This window comes from Parus major, chromosome 6 (genome assembly GCF_001522545.3).
Source record: "Parus major isolate Abel chromosome 6, Parus_major1.1, whole genome shotgun sequence".
Lineage (NCBI taxonomy): Eukaryota > Metazoa > Chordata > Aves > Passeriformes > Paridae > Parus > Parus major.
The window spans coordinates 7,010,230-7,036,033 of NC_031775.1; the positions used below are offsets into that span (position 1 = coordinate 7,010,230).

Genomic DNA, 25,804 nt, shown 5'->3' on the forward strand with positions numbered 1-25,804 from the left:
TTTAACAATTTCTCTTAGTGGGTTCAGTCCCTAATGAATCTGAACCAAAGGGACTCCCTTCTGGAATGAAATCCCCTGAGGGGTGCTCAGATTCTCTGCTCAAGTATACCAGATCATCCTTACGATTCTTCTTGTTCTTCTCACACACCTGAACAAAGCATGGCTAGCTTCATGCCATGGGTCTAAACTCGAGAGGTTTGATCTACCATCAGTCAGGGAAAGTAAGTCAAAAACTTAGGCCTTCTACAGATGACATCTACACTTTTCCAAGAGCTCTCTGTTCAAAATGAATTTATTTTCACCCTCTGGTTCCAGGCTGCTGACATCTACCCTTTCTCTCGAAAGTGTGTACTGTATTATTCTGTTTCAGAATATAAAGGGGGGAGGGGTAAAAGAATCACCAAGAGCCCCCGGTTTCTACAAATTCGAGCCTGAAGGCTGGTCACTAAAATGAAACTATGAGTTGAAAAAGAGACAGTAAAGGATGAAGAATGAGCTTTCAGAACTAGATTAATAATCACTTTTGACCAGATGACTGAGCTTAAAAACTGGTAGAACACTGCTTCTAATAATGCCTTTCATTTCCCTTTCTCATGAGCATCCACCCAGAGAGAGATTTCTGAAGTCTTTTAAGATATAAAGTGATTTTAAAAATATCTGTTTTGAATACAGAGTGCAAACTTTCTGTTCCGAAAGTGTTAGTCGGGATTTTGAATTTTTCAAAAGAACTTGCATAATCTCTTTGCAAAACATTTTTCAAACTATTTGAAAGCTCAGAATTATTTCCCCAACTTGCCTTGAGTTTATGAGTGAGACAGGATGTCTGAAACTGTCCAAACATGGTCCAGAGATCTCTGGTTTTTGCTAACACTGAACTTTACAGGTGAGCTGTGATAGTACACATTGAGAATAAAGGCTGTACCAGAACTTCAAGATCATTTGTATATCACATCACGCATTGTCCTGGAGGCATTTAATAGTTTTTATGGGAAACAACTTCTGTCCATGCTCCCATACCCTGCTAGGAATTATGGGGGAGTTGGAGATGGGGAAATCTTACTGCTGCTATTAGCACACACACTTGCATACCTTAAGAATCAAAGTACTAAAAGTAATGTGTAAGAATTAATTTGAAGTGAAATTGACTTTCTTTAATTACATTTGGTGTTATATACTGTGATGCATTACTAAATAAAAAGAAATACCATCACAAATGACAAAAATCCATGCTTAATTTAAGCAGACCAATTACTTTAAGTGCTGCTACAGTCAGAAAAGTGATTCAAGGATAAGTATGGGAACACACAATGCCATTTCTTCAATAGCTTCCAGATCAAATTCAATGTAAAAGTCAAAAGGTCAAATTTTTTTTCTCTACCCCATGGTATCACAAATTCCCTGTTGGACCTGGAGAACTTGGCTGAATTATTTCTTTCCTGGCATTCTCTGCAGCTGCAATGATGATCATACATCAAAAGATGCAAACTTTTTACAGGAAAGTCTTCGTTTTTTCCAGGTAGATTTTATATTAGTCTGGAAACTAGACATCCAGTATGCAGTTATACCTGAATAACTAGGCAATGCAGAAATTATGTAGAATAAATAGACAATCCTGTTCCTTGCTGGGTGAAAAGGTGTTTAGCCCCGGTCTATCCCTCCCCTTTATCACCTCATACAGCAGCATCAATGCAGAGATGTCTGAGGATTCCCTCCCTAAATGATTGCTGTTGCAGACTGATGAACATAAAGAAGTTACATTTCTCTGCAGCTGGCTGCTTAAAATCTATATATCTTACTATTAAAACAGCAATCTCAATTCAAGCTTCTCCACAACAGCTCCAGCTGGGATGCACCAACCAATTAAATAAAAAAACAAACAAAAAAAAAACCCAAAAAACCAAACAAACCAGGTATTTTTAATACCACATGCAATCTCTTCCAACACAGCTCATGCAGGAACAGTCAGACTCTTCCTGGTGGTGTCAGATTTGCTGAACAGGCATCTACCAATACATGTGCAGCTGGCTCAACACCTCAGGTGTCAGATTGCCTGTATTTACATTAAGCAAGGTGTGCTCACTGGAAATATGTGATGCAGAAGTGGTTGTCATGAAATCAAGACACAGAAAGCAGAAGATAACTTACGTTATAAACAGACAAGGATAAAAGAAAACTTAAAACAGGTAAGGTAAAAGTAGCTCATATGCAAATGCTCTGCATTGCTTCTTTTTTGTTGTGACAATCAATATTTCACATCACAAGTGATTTGCAGTGTTCCATGTGGACTGTGAAAATGAATGCATTTCTAAATTTTCATTACAATACTCCTCTGCAAATTAAATAAATGCAAGGGTAGCAGCCTGCACAGAAGGATCTTGACAAAAGACAGACCATTCCAGGACCAATATCTTGTTGTAAAATTATTAATAGCACAATTCCTGTAATTTACAATCATGGCTGAGGCCCTTGACAGGCAGGACTCAGAAATGAAGCTGCCACATAATTGCTGTGGAAAACACAACTTCCCACAAAACCAATCATACAGAACATTAAGTTCCTTCCACATAGCAACATTGAACAAGTAGTATTCAAAATTAATGCAGCATCAATGAAAAATAATGCATCTCTAATCTTGACAAAAATAATAAAAAATTTAGAAATCAGTAAATTGTGGCCTTGGGGTTTTCCTCTTGGAGGAACCAAGATTTATATATAGGTTTGGAAGGTCAAATGTTCTTCAAAAATTTCTTCTAGAAAACTTATATACAACACTTTTCTTCAGCAGACAACATTCACTTATTGACACCAAAATTTAAGAATAAAATATCCCAGCTACTTTTCACATGTCTGATACCATTTTTGTTGACAGAGTGGACTCTTGAAACACCCCTATTTTATCTTACATTTTGTAATATGGGTATACAGACATGTATGAAGGAAAGTAGAGACCTAATCCAACTACAGAGAAAAAAAAATGTTTTTCAGTAGTAAGGTTACTAGTAAAATCTAGTAAAAACATTGCTATTACTCACATTTCTCTTCAGAAATATGACTTAATATTCCTCATTGTTTTCATTTTCACATACAGGGGAACTGAATGGATAATTATCAACCAACCTTTCCCCTGTTGGTACAGCTCAGTAGGAATCTCTCGATTTCTTGTTGTAAACTTTAAGGCATTTTACTGTAAAGACCATATCCTTTCACTGAAGTTGTGCATACATTTTTATCTGTCATTTCAGTGTAAAACAAGACATATTTTACTGTACCCACAAGAATATTAGGGGCTTGTTAGGCTGTACAGAAATTACTCTGTGTTTCTAACAGCCAAGTCCATTACTTTTCCACAGAAATTCATAATTCAAAATGTATGTCAGAGAAGGGGCAAGTAAAAACTTTAATAAATAATTTTCAGCGTTGATATAAACATGGGACTTCTTTAAATTATGCAATGCTATTTTGTCTTCCGGAAAATCTGATAAGGAGGACAAAGGGCTTTTAGAGATCAGCAAATGAACAAATCAAAACACTACTCAAAAGAACAGTACAACTTTCAGAGACCAGGTAGAGAAGGACCCCTTACTATAGAAAACCACAAAAGCCCAGTGCTGGAAACTCTGTAGTGACAGATACATCACCTCCCTCTCCATGGCCAGCAGGGAACTGCTGCCCATTGGGCAGGGAGGTGCTGCTGGAGAAGAAGGAGCAGGGCTCTGTGGAAGCTCAGTGCTGAGCAAAGGGCCATGCCCTGGGAGCCAGGCATCTGTTTTGGAGCTCAGTGTGCAATATCCTGGGAAGTGGGTTATTTATCCTCTATTCACCGATCCACAACCAGATCTGGCAAGGTTCAATTGGCTCCTGTATGGAAACTCTCCCACCAAACTCTTATGAAAAAAAGTATTCTAGTTGAATTAGCACAAGATGGATGTCGCATCCATGAGGAGAAGGAGAGGAAAGAGCCCGTGGGCAGCTGCAATGCAGACCACACCCCCCATTGGAAGGAGAAGAATGCCTGTGGCAATCTGCCATAACCTTAATGTCTTACTGATACAGCCTGTGCCAAATGGAAAAGACAAATTTGATCATAACTGAATTTAGAGGTACATCAATTAAGGGTATCAGGATTTGCTACTGAGATGTTAAGCCTTTGCAAAAAAAAATAAAGAAAGAAAGGAAAAGAAACACACACATCACTAGAATAAGGGATACCATCGCTCAGTAAGCAGGCTGGCTAGTAGGGAAAAGAAACAATAACAGTTTTCACATTGAGCATCTGGGGTGCTTCTAAGACATCCTAATAAGATTATTCTTTTCCCCTTCATTCTTGAAAGCACTGTTAGAATAATGTTGACTCTTTAAACCCAAACCCCTGCTAAAGAGCAGCCCTATCACTACCACAAGGCCACCAAAAGAACACCTACCATGTATCTTGTGACTTCTGCTTTCAAAGCATTCACTGTTCAAGCATTACAGACGACAGTAATTACAGGACAGTTAATTTGCTGGGTTACTAGATTTTTTGAGTCTACAGCTTAGCTCTACAAGCATCATGAAAGTCTTCTCATGCTTGAAACAATTCTGTGTTGTTAAAAGGATGTTACAGTCTCAGTCAATTTCCTACCTAAAACCATCCTCATCATCTTCAGTGTTTCTGTTCGAGAAACAGCGAATAACTATCTAGCAACTGTGAAGAGAAATCTGCACCCAAGACTTTCAAAACTCTTTCAAACTCAGGATTGTTGCTTTTTCCTTTGTTCGCTTATTGGATTTTGGGGATTTTAAACCAGAACTAACCAAACTTCAAAATCAAAGATGCTATTTGTCTCTGACTTGCCACTGAAAATCTGATAGTACATAGGGAGAATGCAAATAAAGATTTATTTTGCAATGGTGGAAGATGTATAAAATCTAAACTGTATGCATAAACATACATAAGATTATTTTTCCTACTGTGATTTAATCTTCAGTTTCCTTTTTTTATATTTTGTTCATGGTAAATCACCACGTCAAAAGATTATGCATTACATTTTAAAGCAAACGTGTTAGCAGGGTTTTAAAACATATCACAGAAAATTTATTTTCCCCATTACAGATCCTATATCCTAAGTCAGGAGTTCTGAATATACCATGAGTTAAACATATGGAACAGTGTTCATATCAGTTGAGCAGGGGAGGGGAGGGGATAAAAAAACCATACACAGATCCCTCTGAGACCCTGGCACAATGAGATATTTGGGGTTTTATTATTCTTTACACCTATCATTAGGTATCTGGGCAGAGACTCCTTTTCCTCAAGTTTCAGCTCAAACTCAGAATTTTGCTGAAGGAAATGCGTAAGATTTATGAAAATTCTAACTATTTTTCAGGTTAATGCCAAGAATATCACAGTCAAATTTAGTCCAGATACAGAACAGTTTGAAGAAGAGTGTAAAAAGCAATAGTTATTGTGAAAATTAATTTTTAATGAGAATGGTACTCAGCTTTGATAGAAAGCGTTTTCTGGAACAGGTAGAGACCATGCTGAACTTCCTTGCACACCTGTGACCCCTGCTGATGAGTGTCAACACTTGATTAATATTTTACTGACAAAGTGTGAGATGATTCAAACTTTGTCTGTCTGGGTAGATGTTGCTAAGCAACTTTGCTCCTTGTGTGAGAACTAGTCTTCACAGCATCCTTTCCTTCAAGACAAAGACCTGCACCCACTTGAAACACTTTCTTCCTTTGTCAGTGAAAAACCCAGCATGTCGTATTCCACCCTTCCCTTTACATTTCCCTCCCCACCTGCCAGTTAAGAAGAAACGAAGGTAACGGTGTTTGAAACGCTGTCCTTCCCTTACCATAATCGCTGTCGTAGAAGACGATGAACTTCTGCCAGCGCAGCTCGGTGACCAGCTTGAGCATGACATCGTTGAGGCGCACGGGCGGGCGCGCGGCCAGGGTGTACTCCTCGTCCTCCAGGCTGGGGTTGAGCTGGCAGGCGGTGCGCGGGGAGCCGCCCGTGCTGCGCTGCACGAACAGGTGCGGGATGTGCATGGCGTCCGTCAGCGACTGCAGCGCGTTGGCCGACGCGCAGCCCGTCGACGTCACCAGGGCTAAGATCCCCAGGGTCATCAGGTCGCAGGCTGGAGAAGACAAGACGTAAAGCAGGGTATGAATGAGCTCAGCAATTCTTTTGGCCAACCTAGATGCTAAGAGAGGAAGGTTTTGCCCTTGCCGTCAACACAGGGCTGAAATTATTTATATTACACTATCAGCTGAAGCCTTTCAGAGTTAGGTCCTGTGCCTTTACAGTAGGAGACGGTATCTGCAATCTGTGCCGATATGCCAAAGTTGAGGACAGATAACGTAACCACTGTCAGTCCTTGAGACAGCAGCTGATGTGGATGGAGATTATGGCACTTGCTTCAGGCCATCCTGGTGCATGCAGGAACTGAATTTCCATTTTTTTTAAAACTCACTTCATTGCTTTAACCCCTTAATCCTTGCTGGGTACATTGGATGAAGATTTCGGACAATAAAGAGCAATTTCCATTCCATGGAATCCATTCTCATACAGCAGAGTTTTGAAGGATTTTTAAAACCGACAAAAAAACATTCACTGTGTATCTTAGAGCAATGAAGAAACAAAAGCATTCTTTAGAACCAAGACAACTCTTGAATGACTAAACAATCATTAGCAACACTGTAGCTGTCCTTAAAAAGATCTGGAAAAGCATATATCATTTAAAAACACAGCATATACATTTGACCCCATCTGTTTTTGAGAATGAAGCATTATTCTCATGCTGAGTTTGAAACACAGACCATGGAGAGGACTGGGCAGTCTGCTCTGCTGCTCAGGGCATCCCACATGGCGTGTTCATCTCAGGACTTCTCCAGATAACGCAACCTGATACTCAGCTGCAGTTAAGAGTATCTCCAGCCAGGGCACTTTCAGTCAATAGTGGTGAGAAGACTGTGTAAGACCATAAGGCAGCCAGTGATGCCGCTTTTTACTCACTCCAGTAATAAATTGCAGCAAAGTTAGCCCTGGCAGCTCAGCACAGGAGACCCTCAGAGGTTAGGCTGGCACCAGCCCAGTGGGTCCTCCAGAGGCACTAGGAAGCACCTGCTTCACCTCTGAAGAGGGCTGGGGGCAAGCTCAGGGGCTCAGCAGCTGTTTCAGACCCCAGCAAGCACCTGCCCACAGGAAAGCCTTGCTCTGCTCCCCCAGCACACAGGCCCAGCACAGCAAAGCCAGACAGGAGGGGACTGGAGATGCTCCACAGCCCTGTGCAGTCTGCACGAGCTCATTAACGGTGCACGAACGAAGAGGCTCTGGGGTGCAATTCAGAGCCCCATGGGACACACAGAGAGCTGAGCAGGAAATTCAGCTTCTAGCTGGAGAGGGAGGCTGCCCATGCTGGTGCTTTCCCCCCGCCAAGGAGAGCGCACAGGCTGTGGGACTGCCAGCACCACGTCAGGGCTGGTGGCAGCAGGTGACCTGCAGCCACACTGCCACTGACCTGCTGCCTCATCTCCGCTGGAGAGGCAGAAAAGAGAACACAATCTACTAAAGTCATTTCTTTATCTTCCTCCAAACGCTTTTAAGTATATCTCCACTTTCAGAGGCCAGAAAGTCAAAGGAAGTAGGTTATGAATAATTAATAGTAATTAACAGTTAAGTATCAATTAATATTAATTACATAAAGCCTCCGTAATTAAATGCATAGCTGTTTCTCACACAACCAACGAACCGCTCCACCAAAAATCTTCTTAGACCAGACAGAAAATAGATATATTTCACTTTGATATGGGATAACAGAAAGAAAATGTTTGATCCTCTCTGTGCACAGAATGTTCAACATGTATCCTGATGCAACAAAGATGAAGAGCTTTTAAAATTATTTCCTTGATGGTCTTTACAATAAACATATGTCAGCTGCATTATCTAAATTTACTCTGTGTTGATTATAGTTATATGAAATTGTTCTTTGCTTTTCGTGAGAGCTGACCTGATTTAACAGCAGGGAAGCATTATATTTGCCAAATGGGAGACCCAGGTTCGGGAACAGATTTGATTTCCCAGGCTTCTTGCCAGAGAAAACCGAACATGTCATACAGGTAATTTATTTAGTCACAGTAGGGGAGGGAACAGAGAAGTGAGAACAGAGGGAGAGAACAGCAAAGCTGAGCCATAAACCCCTGCAGAGATCACCAGCCAGCAAGCTTTGCTGTCACCAAGGGTGAGAGCAACAAGCCACACGGGGCTGTAGCAGGAACAATTTACTTGCAAACCAGACAGAAGGAGACAAAAAACAAAGCCCTTTCTGATGGGAGGCTGCATTCAGAGAGTCACTTATTTGTGCAATTTAGAGCTGATCACCAGTTGTATAACAAGAAAAACCTTCATTCAGTGGCTGACACTAATCAAAAGCCGCTGCTTATTAGCAGCAGAAAGACCAGAGAGGCAACAGATCATGGCAAATGGGCCCCCTTATCTGCCAGCACAGCCCACCAAACACAGCTGAAATATCTCAGCAAAGACCATTTCAGGTGAGACATTTTCCCAGGGTTTTGTAATTTGTGTCCATGGGTCAGATTGAAGAATGAGTCAATAGGCTTCCACATTCTGACATATTTGTCAATTGATCATGTTCTGCTGAAAGCATATGCTACTTAGTAAGTGTGTGCTCCTCCTGCCTCTCTGTTTTGAGGTAGCAGGCAATAAAAACTGGAATGACTAAAGGGAAAAAGAAAAAAAGGTTCCATGTTTTCTGAATTTCTTTCTTTAGTCAAATTACAGAATGCGAAACAGAACATGTCATTTCTAATAGAAGACTTTCATTATACAAAAATACAATGGATTCCAAGTAGTTCAACCTCTCCACAGTCATTGCACTGAACGGTGAGAATAAGCTTTGAGCACATAAAGAAGGAAAGTATTACTTTTTACATGAGTAACAACAACGTAACAGACTCCATTAAAAAAATCATTAGGTCTTAGGACATCTCAAAATTCCTTATCAAGGAATATTCAAGGACTATACAAACTTGGGAGAAAACTCTGGTGGACCACTTTTTTTTTTTTTTTAGGATTCCCCCCACATTCCTACAATTTCTTGCACAGAAAACTAACATTCGAAAAGAGATGCAATTTTCTGCTTAACTTCACAATAGGTATGGATTTGAAGCAACAGCCAAATATCCTTGACTATATGACTGAATAAATGGCTAATTCTGACTATGAAAGTTGCACTTTCATAAGCATTCAAAAGAACCTGTGATTTTTGCATTACAATTTCTTAATCCTGATCTTGATTTTCTTACAAGCTGAATAAATTTGATTTGAAATGCTTTGGTCCACATCAAACTACATAAAGGAAGGGGGAATCAAAACACCTTGAGAACAGTGATTTTCAACTACTATATTTGAAAACTATTATATAACTATATAACTATGATTATGGTAGTATACATTTAATATTCTTATAACTAAAATATTTCTATGTTTATTTATGTTGCAGGTATCTTTAATCAGATAGGTTTTAAGAAATAAGACTTTTAAAGTGTTTGTTCCAAAGATGAAAAGACAGAAAAGTTCTGATAATCCTGCCCCCAAATCTGACTGCTATTATTTAAGATATTAATTTACTGCACTGAGAATTACTTTATCTCTATGAAACTTCATTTTAAGAAGATACCAACAACATACAAACCATACAGTAAGAAACATGCAGTCTAACATGATGAAAACATGATCATCATACCTAAAGAATAAAACTTCATTAATCTATTTGAGCCAATTAAATCATGTCATGGTGCTTGTTCAGAGTTGGCCTCCATCAACAGACCATCTCTCAAGCTTATTCTTGGATTTCATTGAAGTTTCCCAAATTATTGTTTAATCCTGTTTGTAATTGTTTTGGTGAAGTACCTCTCCTAACCTATTCTTTTGAAGTCTGTTTTCAGAGAGTCCCTTTACACATCTGCTTAATATTTCACATCTTGAATTGTAATATCCATCACAGTGTTTCACAAGACACTGCTTTCTTCTCCATCTATTGCCTCTAATTTTACTCTCATATCATAAAAATATATACGAAACTCATGTTTTGTATATGTCATGTGACCCACATCTCTAACTCCAAATACATTCCATTGAATGTATTTGCCTGAAACAGAAGCTATTAATTTTAACTTTGCCTTATCCACACGACCATTCTCATCACTGGGACTCCTCATGGCACATGAGACAATGCAAGACTTCTACTGTGCTGCAATCATCCTTCAGGTTTTGCATTTCTACCACTGCTTCCTGTACTTCCTAATTCTGAAGACAGGTACAGATGGCAAAGTCCTGATTTGGCACCATCTTCATGGGGATATTTGCATTAAGAGCTTTATCTCAGATCTCTGTAATTAAATCCCTCTCTCCCCAGACCACTGGGGATTAAAATACTCCAAGAGGAACTGTTATCTTGCTCCTGAAAATGTGACAACATGACCATGTCTCAGTCTCCATTTCAGTGATTTCTTATTATCAGAAAAGGGTAGAAACTTGTTCCTTTGTTTCCTCCCTTATCCATAGAGCAGCTGCCAGTACAATTTCAGCTCTAACAATATATCCTCCTACTGGCATTCACACTGCCTCTTCAAACTTCGATGTCTTTCTGTCTCTCACCTCTGGGCACCACCATCCCACTCATTCTGGACACCCTCTCATATTTAATAAATCCTCTTCAAGATTTTAGCTGATTTTTTTTTTTCCTTTCAGTTTGACTAACCCTTAAGGAACTCTTCACTGCAAATGGAGAATCATCCTAATCACAAATAACTTGCATTTGAAAAAAATCACTGTCTGAAAATCGAGAGGCTGTTGCCTTTCTGCTTGGAAAGATTTTCAAGGGAAGGAAGATAACTTCAGACATGCTGTATTACCCTGCAATGAAGTGATTAACTAAGTTGGCACTTAAGTGTCTGTGATTAGGTTTGAAAGCCACCTTCCTGCTGAGACGAGGGACTTCATGCTTGCTTCAGTATTACTGCCTCAGTCAATCTGAGAGAAAATGAATTTTTCATATTATTTACCTTTGAAAACCAGTAGGGAAAAAAAATTGTCATTAAAACAAAGTCTGGAGAATACAGCAGATTTTGGGGAAAAAACCCTGCTTTTTGGGAGCCTAAATCCTAATATTCCATGAGATTATCAAGCCTGTAATATGTGCTGAAAGTGCATAGTTAGCAGACCTACCAACTCAACTAGCAAGAAGATGCAGACTGTCATGTGCTATATACAAATGAACTATTCTATTATTTTGAGGTATACAATTTAAATAGCAGTCTGGTTCATTAGCCAATTAATAGATAAGAGGAACACGTGTGAAATTTTTGGGTGGAAGACTTGAACAACCAAGAGTTAGGAGATAAAAATGTATCAATTTGGAAAAGTGTGCCTTGAATCAAGATGTAAGGTCTGTTGGAAGCTCGCCCACAGAGGTATTCCCAAATTAAATGGAAAAAGTCCTTCTGGGAGGTTTGTTGTAGCACTGAAATGAGATAGAAAAGACAATGATGCAAGGAGAAAGACTGCATCCACCAAGCAGTATTTCAAACTCAAGAGGAAAGATGATACAATTCTTCCAGATTAAGCCAAAGTAACACAAACTACAGAAGTGTTTTCACGCTTATCTAAGCAAAACTTGAATGTTTCTGCTGTAGTACATTAGAAACTTCCACAAAGTTAGGGCACAGACCCACAGCTAATTCAGTCACCAAGGAAAATGGCAAAAGACTATTAGAGATCTACATTTTACTCCTCTTCAGGCCTCAAAAAGCCTTTACAATTTAATACTTTCATGCAAAACCAGCTGTTCAGGCAGAAAAAACAAACAGAATAATCGCATCTATATCACTGAGAATGCTTCTATTAAAATATTGATTTATACAAAGATTCACTCCTATTATTGGTGTATTAAGAACACCATTAAAATTAGTTATCTAAGCACTCACTGAATCTCATGCTTCACTAAATGGGGTTTCCTGAAGAGTAATTTATTTCTTGCTTCACATTTTACAATGCTTTTACTCTTCAGCTTTTTTTCTTAACTGAGAAAGGCAATTCATAATGAATTTACATCATTTGCACTTAATGACATGCTATTCAGTTGTTCTTCCTTTGGATACTCAGCAATAAACATGTTTTTCTTTGTTTCATTTCTTTTAGACTTTTACTTACCTTTATATTCTATACTTACACTATGTTTCTACAAATAATAAAGAATTTATTACTTTTATTATGAAATCTACACAAAGCTATAGTTACTTGTCACATTATGACTGATATATAATACAGAGAAAAGATAACATGGATAGACAGCAAAAACCTTTTATGTAGCACTTTTATTGCTGCATCATCTTATATGTAGTGAAGATGATTATTTCCTATTCCATTATCAAAATAAAATGCATCCCAGAACAAGAAAGAAAATTTACAATTTGTCCTCTGTGGTTTGAGGGAAAAAAAACAAAGGGGAAAAAAAACCAAACAAAAAACAAAAACAACCAAAACCCAAAAGTACCTCAACTATCCATTTTTTGGATAAAATATTTGAGAACAATAAATATTCCCTCCCTCCTCCTCTTCTGAATCTGAGGAAGGGCATGACAGAGGTGCACCACTACTTTCATGCATTCGCATGTGAACATAAGGGTTCAAATAATCACTGTGTCAGAATACCTCTGACAAAGCAGCATCTGAAAAACATCTCAAAAACAAGGAAAGCATGAAGATTTTGAAGTGTTTACAAAACAAAACTTGGAAAAATTGTTTCTAAAGGTCATCCCAATTTTTGGGCAGTCTTTTTCATTGCTTTTCCATTATTTAAGAAGGAGGAATAAGAGAATAAAATGCTGGGATCAGCAGCTGGCTCCATTCCTCCGGGCACTAACAGGGGCCTCATCACTGCTCAATGACATCAGCTGCTCAAGAAAAGCAGGTTTTAGATCTTCAGCTTCCTTTCAGCTCTACATTTTACAACCTGATGTCTTGTGGGCCAATTCTCAGCATGTATAAACTCTCAGAGCTCCCCTGGCATTACCAGAAGTGTCCTTTACACCTAAATAATTGCCACTGTGCCTTGTTTGCTCCATTACCCGCTTGGTTTGGCATTTTCAGTACACCCTCATTGTTGGCTGGCACAGACACAGACAACTTTTGGTACCAAGGCTGCAAAATCTTTCATTTTATAGGACCTACTATGAATACCAAAATGGAATAAATCCATTCCCTAGCATTCACATTAACTGCAACAATTGGAGATTTAAAGCAGTATCACTGGAAAGACAAACCAAAAAGCCATTTCTGTGCAGGACAACATTCTTTGTGTCAGTACCAACCCACTAAACCACTGCCATCCTTGAAAAATTAACCAGGAGCACGAAGAGGAGCAGTCTAGCCTATTCTTCTGTTTGCATTTCTGCAGACAAAGAAATTATTCCAAAATGGTAAGCAATACACAACAGAGAATAAAAACAATGATCAAAACTAGAGTTGTAGCTTTCATTTATCTTATGGGAGTGTATTAATAACTCACTTCACTCTTTGATGGTCAAAATAAAACACCAAGCATAAGTAACACTGCTCTATTGACAACGCAGTTTAGTCTCTGCACAATTGAGTGATGCCATCAAGTGGTCAACAAATGCACCAGTTGTTTTCCAAGTAAGGTTTTTGGGTTAATCTTCACTGAACACACTGCATTTTTTGTGGTAAAGCTACTGCCATGAAATCAGCAAAAAGCACACTCCACTGATGAAAGTGCATCAATTGAGAGCACTAGTGAGAGATAAGAGATGGCCTTGTATTTCCAAAAGACAGCTCTGATACTGCTCTCTAGCTCCTCCTAAGAGGGTAAGAGTCTCTGAGAGCACAAACAGCCTTCTAACTGCTTTAGAGTTCATTTTTGCTATTGGTTTTGCAGTTGGGTGGATCTAGAAGGAAAGACTGCATAATGTAGGTATTAAAAGTACTTAATTTTTTTAAAGCAATTTAGCACTGTGCGTGGTTAAGGATGTGCAATATCCCAGAATTAAAACCTTTTCTAGTTTTCTCAATTAGTAATATAAAGATTCTTAGAACAGCTAAAGAAATTCAATAGTACAGAAATTTTGCAATGTAACTGTACTTTTGTTTTCTCAACAAAATATAACTCCATTAGTGGAGACTTTACCTTGGAATTGTAGTTTGGCATGATTAAAAATGTGAATAAGCATTTCTGGTAATTTTGAATAGTGCATGGTTCTACAGAACTAGACATTAATCACAATGGCATCAATACTATTTTAAGGCACTAAGTGGAACTGAATCAGCTCTGCCTTTTTTTTTTTTTCTTTTTCCCCTTCAACACTAGTTCTGAGGTAGAATTAACTGCAAACCATCTCAATTATTCACGGGATATAACTGCTTTTCTGAACACTGCATATTTGATCTCTGTTCTTTGCAAGTTCTTCAATAATTATGTTTTCTTTTGCCCTTCAACACAGAACGAGCTGCACTTTCTCACCCTTTTTTCACCTGCCTTTCATGACAAATCAATGACATAGAAGTATTTTTTACGCCCTCGTTAGCATTCTGCAGGGATGCCTGACTTTGTCGCCTCCTTTGGGACTATTTTACTTGTACACGCTGAGTGTTACTTTAATGTCAGTGTGGCTCAGGCTCAGTCTGAGCACGCACAAAAGGGAAAAGCTCTTCTGCCATCCACAAAAAGCAGTCAAAGCAGCCATTCCAGATAAGCTGATAAAACCTCCCATTCTTTGGTACCGAGGAACACATTTGGATTCGGAGCAGCATTGACAACCGAGGAACACAGCCCTGCTTGCCTCTCTAAAGATAGCTATGCACAAGCAGGGCCAAGAGAAACTTCCATCTGGGGGCAGGCTTAAACTCTTCCCCTTTGCATCACACCTTAAGCTGAAAGCAGGAGGGATGAGCATCAGCCTAAGCCTCCTCAGCACTGCTTCTGCACTAGCTACAGAAGATTCCTCCTGTTTCCCCAGCACATCAGGAGCACGTGCCACTCCCTGCACACTCCCACTCACGCACACATTTTAAGCAAACCAAAACTCTGACGCACGATCTCCTTTCCGATCTGCCATTGTGCTCACTAAAGCGTCTACTTGAAGACAACCAACAAGTCAAATAACCCCAAACATCACTCCAAAGAGGCACTTTACATCCTCGGACTTTAAGGAAGACTCTGGGGCACACAAAATGCTATCAGGGCTGCTGTGCTACCAGAAGCAAAATGTTCTGAGGCTAAAGGTGAGTTCACAAAGGCTCATTGTCTCATGCACAGACAGCAAGTTCTATATTCCAACAAGCAGCTCCAGAAATGCACAGCTCTAAAACTTATCCTTATTGTCCCATCTATGATTTTCCCCCTCCCACAGCTGTTACTTCTACCAGCAAAGGGGACAGCGATATTACATAAGGCAGAGGAGACACCAGAAATCATCACACAGCCAGGGAAGCACAGCCGTGGTGAAGGAGCCCACTTATCTAAACAGCATTCATTTATTTATGCCAACTGCTGAAAGACTTGTAGTGTTTATGAATCTAGTTGTGACTCAGTAGGTATTTATAGCACATATTTATCGACAAGCTTTAGGGGTTGATCTATTGAAAGATCTCTGCAATGTATCACATACTTACAACTGCATTCAAAGATTATGCAAATATCCCAAGCCTAGCAACAGTCTAAAGCTGCTATGTCATTTTCTAAAATCAGCTTTAAAAGGAACACTTTCTCCTTTCCTCACTCATGAAAGACATAACAAATGCCAAAATTATTTTTGCTCATTACTAAGGAAAGGTTCCTGTCCTCACTCAGCACTAGTATTCGTGATATAAAAACCACTTTGCTTGCAGATCTCAAATCCCCTATGGCCATCCAGTGCTATAAACTGGGTAGCATTAAAACACTGCAAATCTGCATTCTCCACTTTGTCTTTTAGCAGTTGCCACTGAACAACTTCAGACACCACACAAAACTTTTTTAACACCTACTAAAGCTACTTTAAATTATTGGAGTATTACTCTGAATTTGTCTCTCCCCTTCAGCTCTGCATGAGACAAATCAGGGAAAAACACCAAAATTCACAAATTGTCAGGAGTTCTCATCTGAATACATTAAATTAGCCAGCTGTTCAAATGTGTTTAACACCTGGTAGTTCCCACTGTGAACCTGAGGACAGATTTTCAAAAAGTCTCAACATTTACACACTTCCCTACCAGAGACTGCTGCAAGACCAGGCCTCTTGTTTTGATGTTCAAATGAGACTTGACCTCTTGGAAGTTGTTCCCATTTTCAACTAGACCCCCCCTTTTTCTAACTATGTGAGCCTCTGTCTCTAGGGATAACCAGGCTTACGTCAAACCAGCAGAAATGCAGAATATTTCTTTAATATTATATCATTAAAAATTGTTTTAAAATCGACCTACTTACAACTTGCACCTAAGGTTTCTCTCCTCATAAAAGTCACTCGACAGGAAACACTAATTCAGACTCACCTAGAGGAAGCCACATAGAGAAGATCTGCTTTTAAAACACCTCGCATTCCACAGGAAGTTATTGCTTCACTTAAAGGCTCTACTTTCAGCTCTTGTACAATTCCTTCACCTACAGCTGATTTCAGTAACTACATTATAGATATACAATATACATATTGTCAGAGTGGACAGGTAATACAGGGTAACGCAAGCCCTGTGGCACGATCTATACAGCAATATCGTATTACACTGCTTATTAGGTTCTACTTAGGCGTTATTGCTAATGACACTTAACTGGTTGCTGTGTTTTATGCTTGCATTCATATAATCTCATTATGTAACACCTCCAGGTAGCTTTCTTTAGTCACAGACTAAAACCAAAATAATTTTGTCCCTGTCCTCTTACCACTGCATTTGAAAGACCAAGAGAGCTACTACTGCACTGTGGTCAGAGGAACAGTTACTGAAGCAGTATCACATGGGGACAAGCAAGGAATTCAATATTGCACCTTTCTGAATCTGTTTCTACAGGGCTTTGTAACACCAATAACCAGTGCTGGGTGCAGAGAGTTAAACACAGATGGAAGAAAAACACTTAAACTAACAAGAAAAACCTGGTAACGAAGAAGCTAGTGCCTAAGTTCAAGCTGGGCACACAGAAAGATTGGTTTAAGGAAAGGAAAAGATGCAGCTAAAACACAGAAGCAGAAGGAGTAGGTTGGAGAAGGTTTCTGCTTTCAAATATAATTTTTTTACCAGGTAAAAAAATTTTGTGAATTATTAGAAAAGTGAGTTTTTAATAAGAAGTACCAGTACAAATGAGGAACTTTTGTTTGTTTATTCATAGGTCACCATCTTCCCACTAAAGTCATTCATTATTGGATCATACAGATTTTCTGAGACTATGTGTTATGATTGTATGCTTAAGTCATAAGCCAAGTTAAAAAAATTCAAATGTTAGAAAGCCACAATATCTAGAGCCCCCTTGGAATCCTCACACTGTCCCAAGCATTAGGGAATTTTACTGTGAGAAACACTCAAATCCTAGACTGATAAAAAATCAAGTTACAGCAGGATGCCACAGACAGCACAGTGTCAGCTTGAGAGCCTGGACATCCTGACAAGAACCATGGCAGTCCCTGCAGGGCTGAGGTGGGCTTTCTTCACTCATCATTGTGTAACCCTTATACTCCGATTTCTTCTCTTTTTACTGTATGACATCTTTATAAAATCACTGTCTCATCCAGAACATATGCTATATACACCAGCTAAATTGTCACATTCTTCACATCATCTATTCTTTTCTCATAATCACTGAATTGTTTTCTTAATGCAAGCTGACTATAAGGTATGGGGCTGCAGGGAATCACTACCCAGGCCTGGCAGTACATTACCCCCTTGTCTGATAATAACCTGCACAATTGACACTGTGGGCTTTTAAAGTTTCCCAAATCCCTCCAGAAGTGAGGCATTGCCTTCTGAGGTTAAATCCTTAGACACATCATGAAGGTACAGCCTCTGAGAGCTCTAACACTGTAGCCTGGTTCTGGAGACTCAATGGTTACTGTTAGGTCTCCAAACTTCCCAATTTTCTTCAAACAACCATTTCCCAAAGATCCAATTTCATGAGCATTAGGCCAGAAGACAGTTTTTCATTCAAGGATCTCTGTCTAAATAAATACCACAGACATAGAAACCACCTTGCCCCTCCCTACATCACCTAAGGTGAGTTCTACACAGCTCTTGAGTGTTTTCTATAGCATTAATTATGCACACAATACTATGAACCACTTGCATTTTGGACCCGATTCATCTCAGAAACAAACTACTATGAAATCTGATTGATTTATTTCCTCACACACTGAAACTATTTTGTGCAACCAGGAAAACTATGTCCTGGATAGACATGTCAGCTGATTTCTCCAGGGGGCTTTTGTCACAGAGGCTCTTCATTTTCACATGGTAAGAATATTTTGATGTAGTCCAAATCTACATCTTGAGACTGTCTGTCTGGCAGAAAACGACCTTGCACATTTACTAGTCTCAGAAACTCCATGGAGACCACTCTTATTTTTATATATATATTTAGACTGACAACCATTTCTCAGTTCTACAAGAGAAAAGTGATGGGTTTTTTTTTACTACAATGACAGGTTTCCTTAGCTGTGGAGCCCAAGGCACAATGTGTTATCCTTGGCCACAGTACCAACAGAAGGTGTTAATGAAGCCCAAGACTGAAGCAGGGTTAAAGTATGGGGGAAGTCTGGTTCCTTCTTGTACACTTTACACAATTACATCTAGGTGTAACAAAGGCATATATCAAATACTTTTTCCTCACAGCCCTTTCCTAGCGCAGGTGGCTGCACATACCAGACACAGACTGGACACCCTGGAGGCCAAGGGCAGCATCCACTACAAGGACAAATTGCTTCTTCTGTTCCCTGAGCTACAGCAAAGCGCAGCAAGGTGTTAAAGCCAGCTGCAGGGTCAGACCCTGCTGAGCAGGACAGTCATTGCTCTGTACATTTAGGCCTACACCACACAGAACCCAGGCAGTTAGAGAAAAACATATTTTCTCACTCCCACTCCAAGTCCCTTCCCAGTGTAAAAGACATTTCTGTTCACTGTAACAAAAGGCAACATCTCACTTACGACTTTCCCAATTTCCTTGGTTCTCTGTGCATGCAGGAGACTGCACTGTACACTTGCTTATGCTAGGAAAAGGGGGTTCTAAAAGCCAGAAGTTTCTATCATTTTTCCCCAGTTTAATGATACATTTGATTAACTGCACTGACCACAGCTAATCAGGTAACTCACAGGACTTCAGTGTCTTTGAACATCAAAACTGAACGAAAATATTTTTGTGAGCAATGACCAAATACATCAGCTAAACTGCCAGAAAGACTACAAAACAGATAGGTAATGTTCAATTTGTAGACTAGTTTTAGAACACATAGAAATGCACAATGAAAAGAAAGGCAGTATTTTCTACTAATGTTCTCAAGGCACCTATCTGTGGTTTACATTAACTGGAAGACAATTTCCACATTTTGTGAATATACCCTTTCTAATATTCAGCACAAGATGTTCAGAATCCAACCAGCTGAACTGCACCAAGGCCCAGGAGCCAACACACACTCCTAATCAGGGACCTGGGTGCACACAGAGTCCAATGAGACACAGAGCTAAAACACCTCTTGACCCCACAATGTGTTGATGCACTAGGAAGCAAATATGATGCAAAAAGGGCAGGTATTTTGAAGTGACAAGTTTCTTGTCCACTGACCCTTGCTGAAGTCATTTAAATATAAAACTCTACAAGGGAAAAAGATCAGCCACATGAAGTTTCATATGAAGAACATATTAAACTATTTTTAAACAAAGCTCAAACAATTTGACCTTGACATTTCAATTCAGCTTTTTTTTTTTTTTAATTTTAAAGTCTAAATAGTTGGGGGCGGAAAGAAACAAAAATGCTTTTTTTTTAATACAAAAATTGAAAACCAGTGAAGTTCAACACACCAGCCACTCCTCTCACCACCACCATCTCCCATTCCTGGCTTCCCCACTTCCCTCTTGACAGGACTCAGGTTGAGCCCTCGGGTTCTGACCCACACTGACTGTCATCCTAAGCAGGACATCCTAGGTCTCAGCTGCAGTTAAATAACCAATACCCTCACCTGACACTTCCCAAGCCCATGTGCAACTTTACCCCACAGGACAGTCACATTTCCCAAGGGTCTGAAAGCCAAAACAATCTGGCAACCAATAGATTGGTCTCTATAAGCTCCACTTGGGGCGAGCATCAGCTGGAAACTTCTTGCTTCAGTTCTTTGCTATGAAAAGTTTGACCTCTCAAGGGCAAGTCATACAAAGCCTCCAGCATAAAGCTCTCCTGTACACCTTGGGTACGTGCCAGCTTGGAGGGAGACTGAATCTGTCGAATAGAATCCCCAGCTTCCTCCACTCAGAAGCCCTAACCAAGAGTGATAGGCTCTCTCCTTCACCAAGAAGTGAAGTGCCAGTGTTTGTTTAGAGTGGAGTGAGTGCCACAATAAGCACAAGGCTTTATGCCACTTACACGAATCAGGAGAGACTAAACCTTTATTTTCAGGGTCCATTGGATTTAGCTGGGAAACTCCATTTCTGATCTCTGCACATTTGACAGAAGGCAAGGAGTCACATGGATAATTTATACAGATAAATAAATGATAACAAGGTCTAATTTCATTTGTATAGTCATTTGCTTATTTCCTTTATTTGTTTTCTTCCTGAAGTACTTGCATGAAGCATGCAAGTGCATTCTGTTGGAGTGGTTAGCACCATGAAGAGAAATAAATACTTGTCATTTCATTTCAGGCCCTGCACAGCACAATCTTATGTTAAATTATTTTCGGCTAACAAAGTCGAAACAGGGCAGATGCTATAAAAAGTAAATGACCAGAAATCTGAATTCCTATAAACAATTTATAATGTAAATAACTGTCCTTGTGCAGTCCAGGATCAGCTCTCTTCTATTACAAAGTGTGATACTATATAGGTTTGATCTGTTACAGTTCCATTGAAAGGCTAAGGGTGAAGGCTTTTTGAGACTAAATTTTTGGGCCATTTTGTGAAGACTTGTTATCCCCAATTGTTCCTCTGTTAGAGTTCAATGTTGTACTTGTGTAAGCAACACCTTCACTGAAGGTAAATACAATATTGAATCTACCATATTAGCTAGCTTGGCTTGTCTAGGCTAGTGTATTTTTCAAATCTGTCACTGACACCACACCAATCTCTCTAAAGCTTTTAAAATCTTTTGCAGACATACACAAAACCAAATTCCTATACAAGAATATTCTTCATAATATTGTCATATTCATTGGCTTTTGTGCTGAAGCAAGAGGATTTACATTCTTTATAATTTCTTAATCCTATCAAGTATACTTGTGCATTTTCTAATTATCTGTATAGAGTCTAATCCTTACCAAAAAAAGAGAAATTTAAAAATCCTACTAAGATTCTAAGCACCCAATACATTAACTCTGATTTCACAAAGTTCTTGCTGGTTTTAAGCCTTGATGCTGCCTCCTACGACTTGAAATCAAGTCCCTCTTGCTCTCTCTTCGCATCACCATTTCCCCTCCTCCAATAATGATTTTTTTTTAATAGCTCCAAGTCTCTGCTCTTCTCCACATCTTTAATCAGCTTTCACTTCCCTCTGAATACTTAAGCATGTATCACATGTATCTTCACAAAACACAGTCACCAGAAAGGAAAAAGGAAAACCATGACATTCCTAACACATTCCCATTGATCTCTCTCCAGTGACACTTTGGCACTTTATTCCATAAACCCCAATACAGCTGCGAAATTCCTTACTTTCCCCTGAGCACACTTTTGCCAGTCTCAGCAGGGAGTTTCAGCACCCACTGACCTACTCCTGTTGGAGTCACTGAGTTACTGCCTTCCCTAGCCTGGATCTCACCCACATGCAATTGTTCTTCCCGAATCCAGATTAGGGATGAGAACATTTAAACACTATTTCTAGTACAGAACTTGTACATTTTTCCTGTGCTAACCCATTAATGTTTACCTACCTCAACAGAGCTCTTGAATTACAACAGCTTCTCACCTCCATTCTCTCCAGAACAGCTTAGATATTCCACTGGCTTCTGCGAGCATTTGCCAGAGCATGATTTTTCCGTACAGTAACACATTGACCTATAATAGTTTTGTCTGAACATTTTGAAAAAAAAAAAGTATACCTAAGAGCAAGTGTTTCCACCTTTGGTGAAGATCACATTGTCTTATAACCCCATGTTTAATTGGGTATTGCTTTGGGAAATCATGTTGCAGCTTCAGCAAAAGCCACAAGCTGTCTCATCGGATCTGAGAAGTATTGTAACTGTCCTATTTTAATGAAATTGCACTTGCAGTGTTGCAGCAAAACATCTCATACATCTCATTCCAGACCCTTGAAGAGATAATAAACAAAACCAAAAGAACAGTGAGCTGATTATATAGCTATCCCCTGGTTTTCTCAAGACTTAGTAGTACCAAATCTTGCTGTCTCTGGAAAGGCATGAAAAGGCAAACCAACATAACCTACAAATGGACTTTACATTTTGTCTACACTGTGCAGCTCAGAGCTACATGAGTTGCTGGTACATGAGCTAGGTCATTTTGAAGTCACACAGAAGGTTTTTCTGTGCTATAGTGCACTGAGCAGCTCATAAGTGGCACATCTCACAAAGGCAAAGTAGGGCAGAAGGTCTGACGTTCTGGGTAAGTCACACATTTCTGATGTACTCAGTGCAGTTGTTATACTACAATGGTTTCCTCCATCAAAATATGTTGCAAAATATGATTGAATTCAAGATTCAACAGGGATGCAGAACCCAGCCTAGAAGCCTACACCATTTCCTGAGGAAATGATACCACAAAAAAAGGAATGATTCAGTGCTGAGTTGGATCTAGTCTGAGGTTACTCTTGCTCTACAATTCACAGGCTAAACACATGAGCTAAAAATTCCTCAAAAATACTTCAAAATATTATACAGAACTTTTCAACAAGGTCTTCACCCCATTATATGGCTGAGAAGAAAGGGGATGTTATTCACTCCAGTACAAATTTCCTTTATGCAAATCACCCAGGATTTACTACTTAGAAGTGGAAATGAAGGTTCCTTCTCATGTCTGAGGTGCAAGAAATTACCATGTGCTGCTTATTGTCAGCAGCAGAATCCTTATGACTCATTTCTTTGTCCTCATAAGACATTTAAATGGAAACAAAATTTCAGGATGTACGGATAACCCTTTTAACAAGTTGAATGATTCATTACACCACCATGAATATTTACAGGGCTGTTACTGGTTTTAGAGGAAGCTTTATCTTATATCTCATGTGGATCATGGCTGTACCAAATTTTCAATTTTGAAAACTTGTAGTTCAGTCAAACACGTGCAGACATATGCACGTCACATACCTTGGTATTCTACCCCAATAGACTAGTGAAGAACACTAACTCCTTAAACTGCACTTTTAAGACTAAACTTAAAAGATTTTTTTTTTAAAAAAAAGTATTTTCTGAACCAAAGAGCAAAAAGCAAAATCATGGTCAGAGTTTTCATTTACAGCCTCCACAAGCATCAATTAAAATTGCTGGGTTCACATACACCATCGGATAAAATAACAAGCAAATAATGGATAGAGAGCCTTGCTACAGCATCAAGTGCTCTTTTGAAGAGGAGCCTCAGAGTTTGCAGTGCTGATTCTGTTCTGTTTGATCTACCACATACTAGCTTGCACAAAAGTATTCACTTACCCCTGACAAAACACTCTTCTGTTTGCATTATCTTTGCTGTACTGTCATAAATGCCCTCACCACTTTGGAACCTCTGAGAACACAGAGCACAAATTCAGACTCAATTTATCTTACATCAGTGGAGACAGGTCTACTATTCAGAGCTGGAATAAGAGACACTAGACTGGAATAAAAACAGGACTTTGTATTAAAATATTTATATATGTATGTTTGCACGTACATGTACATTTTCAAGTCAACTGACTTGCATAATGCTCTTCTGTGACCCCTAATAATTGATTTATTCTTTTTAGGCTGTGCTCTCAGCCACAATCCAGCTACAAACATCCAAGAGAAACAATGGCACAGTCAACAATTACAAAGAAACTAAACTAATTCCAACAAAACCTGCTAATCTCTTTTTGACACAGAGGAAATACCATGGCTAAATGGCACCACATTTAGTTTTTTTAAATTAGAAAAATAAAAACAATATCTGCCTCTTTGGTCTTACAGCTAAAAACAAAGAGACCTGCACTACCAAAGAGCCACAATCACTAAAGGGGAATAAGAAACCACCTATCCCAATACTTCCTTTCCCATAGTGAATTAACAACATGAAGCAGAGCATGTAGTGTGTGACCCTCCAGCCTGTACACTGACAGCAGTTCCAGAAGCTTAACAGAACTAACCTGAGTTAGAGCTAGCTTCCAATCCACTTTTTGGATTGAATGTAGCCTACAAAAGATTATTTTTTTTTTAAGGAAAATTCTTGAATTTTAAGTCCTGTATAATTTTCTGTCCTGTGTACTGTGTGGTAGCAAGCTCTGCAATTTAACTGTGCTTTCCATGAAAAATGATTTATTTTAAAACATCTATTTTTGTTGGACACCCCTTAGATTCCATATTACAACATGCAGATAATTCTCAGTCCCTTCTCTTATTTGTCTCCCATTCATACTTTGGCATTCTACTATTATACTAATATATCTTTTCATGCAGCAATCCCAATCTATTGCATTTCTCCTCCTGTACAGGCAGCTCCACACCTTTAACCATCCTTCTTGTCCTTCTTCTAGATTTTATCAGTTTTACTGTGACCTTTAAGAGACAGGATCATCAGATCTGCACACAGAAACTGAGATACAGAAGTACACTTGAAAAATGAGATTGATTTGTTCTTCATTCCTTTCCTAAAAATCCCTAAGATTTACTTGTCATTTCTTACTGTCACCAAGCATTCAAGCAGTGGTTTTTGAGAAATACCCACTATAGACACAAGATCTCTTTCCTGAATGGTAATAACAGTTTTCAAATTTACTACTGTGTACATGAACACATATATATTCTGTGTGGAAACACACACGTAGCAGAAAATGTTTCTTGACAGCCCCACAATGCTAAGAAAACAAAATGCCTAGGAAAAAAAACCCAACAAAATCTGTCATACCAGATCAAAGTAATTACTGAACTACATGCATCTTCCCATCCCTATGTCTGCTTCCCCAAAAATTATTATTTATAAAAGCAGACAGCCTGAAAAGCAGGAGGACACACATTTGGTATTTGGCCAGTGTCCAAACTGCAGTCAAGCACAGGTATGTCCTCACCAGCTAACACGCAGATACCGTCACATGCTCTTCCCACCACACAACACGTGTTGCAGGGGGTTGTCACGCAGCCAGGAACCTGTCACTGCTCTCAGACTGCTCAAACAGAAACAGCCCCTCAGCTCAGGGGCAAATGAGTTGCTCTGTTGGCTGATGAAGCCTGCCCAGCACAGGTGCTGCAGGAATGATGCCCAGCCTGACACAGTGTCGTGGTTTAAAACCAATAACTAAGAAAATTACTTATTTCTTGCTGTGAGATATGGATTAGAATAAGGGCAAAACAGGCATAAAACTTAAAAGGAATAAAGAAAGTTTATTGACAAACAACAAGAATAAGAACACCAGAATAAACTTCTAGAAAAACCTTTTCA

The 25,804-nt window shown here is 39.2% G+C and overlaps 1 protein-coding gene across 2 annotated transcripts in view; it reads right to left on the reverse strand.

The window, feature by feature from the left end:
* GRID1 (glutamate ionotropic receptor delta type subunit 1) overlaps positions 1-25,804 on the reverse strand; it is a 497,344-nt gene that overhangs the window by 290,145 nt on the left and 181,395 nt on the right. For both annotated transcript variants that reach the window (XM_015633150.3, XM_019007270.2), the window contains exon 3: positions 5,841-6,125. In XM_015633150.3, the coding sequence (XP_015488636.1) occupies positions 5,841-6,125 (285 nt within the window). The remainder of the gene's footprint in view (positions 1-5,840; positions 6,126-25,804) is intronic.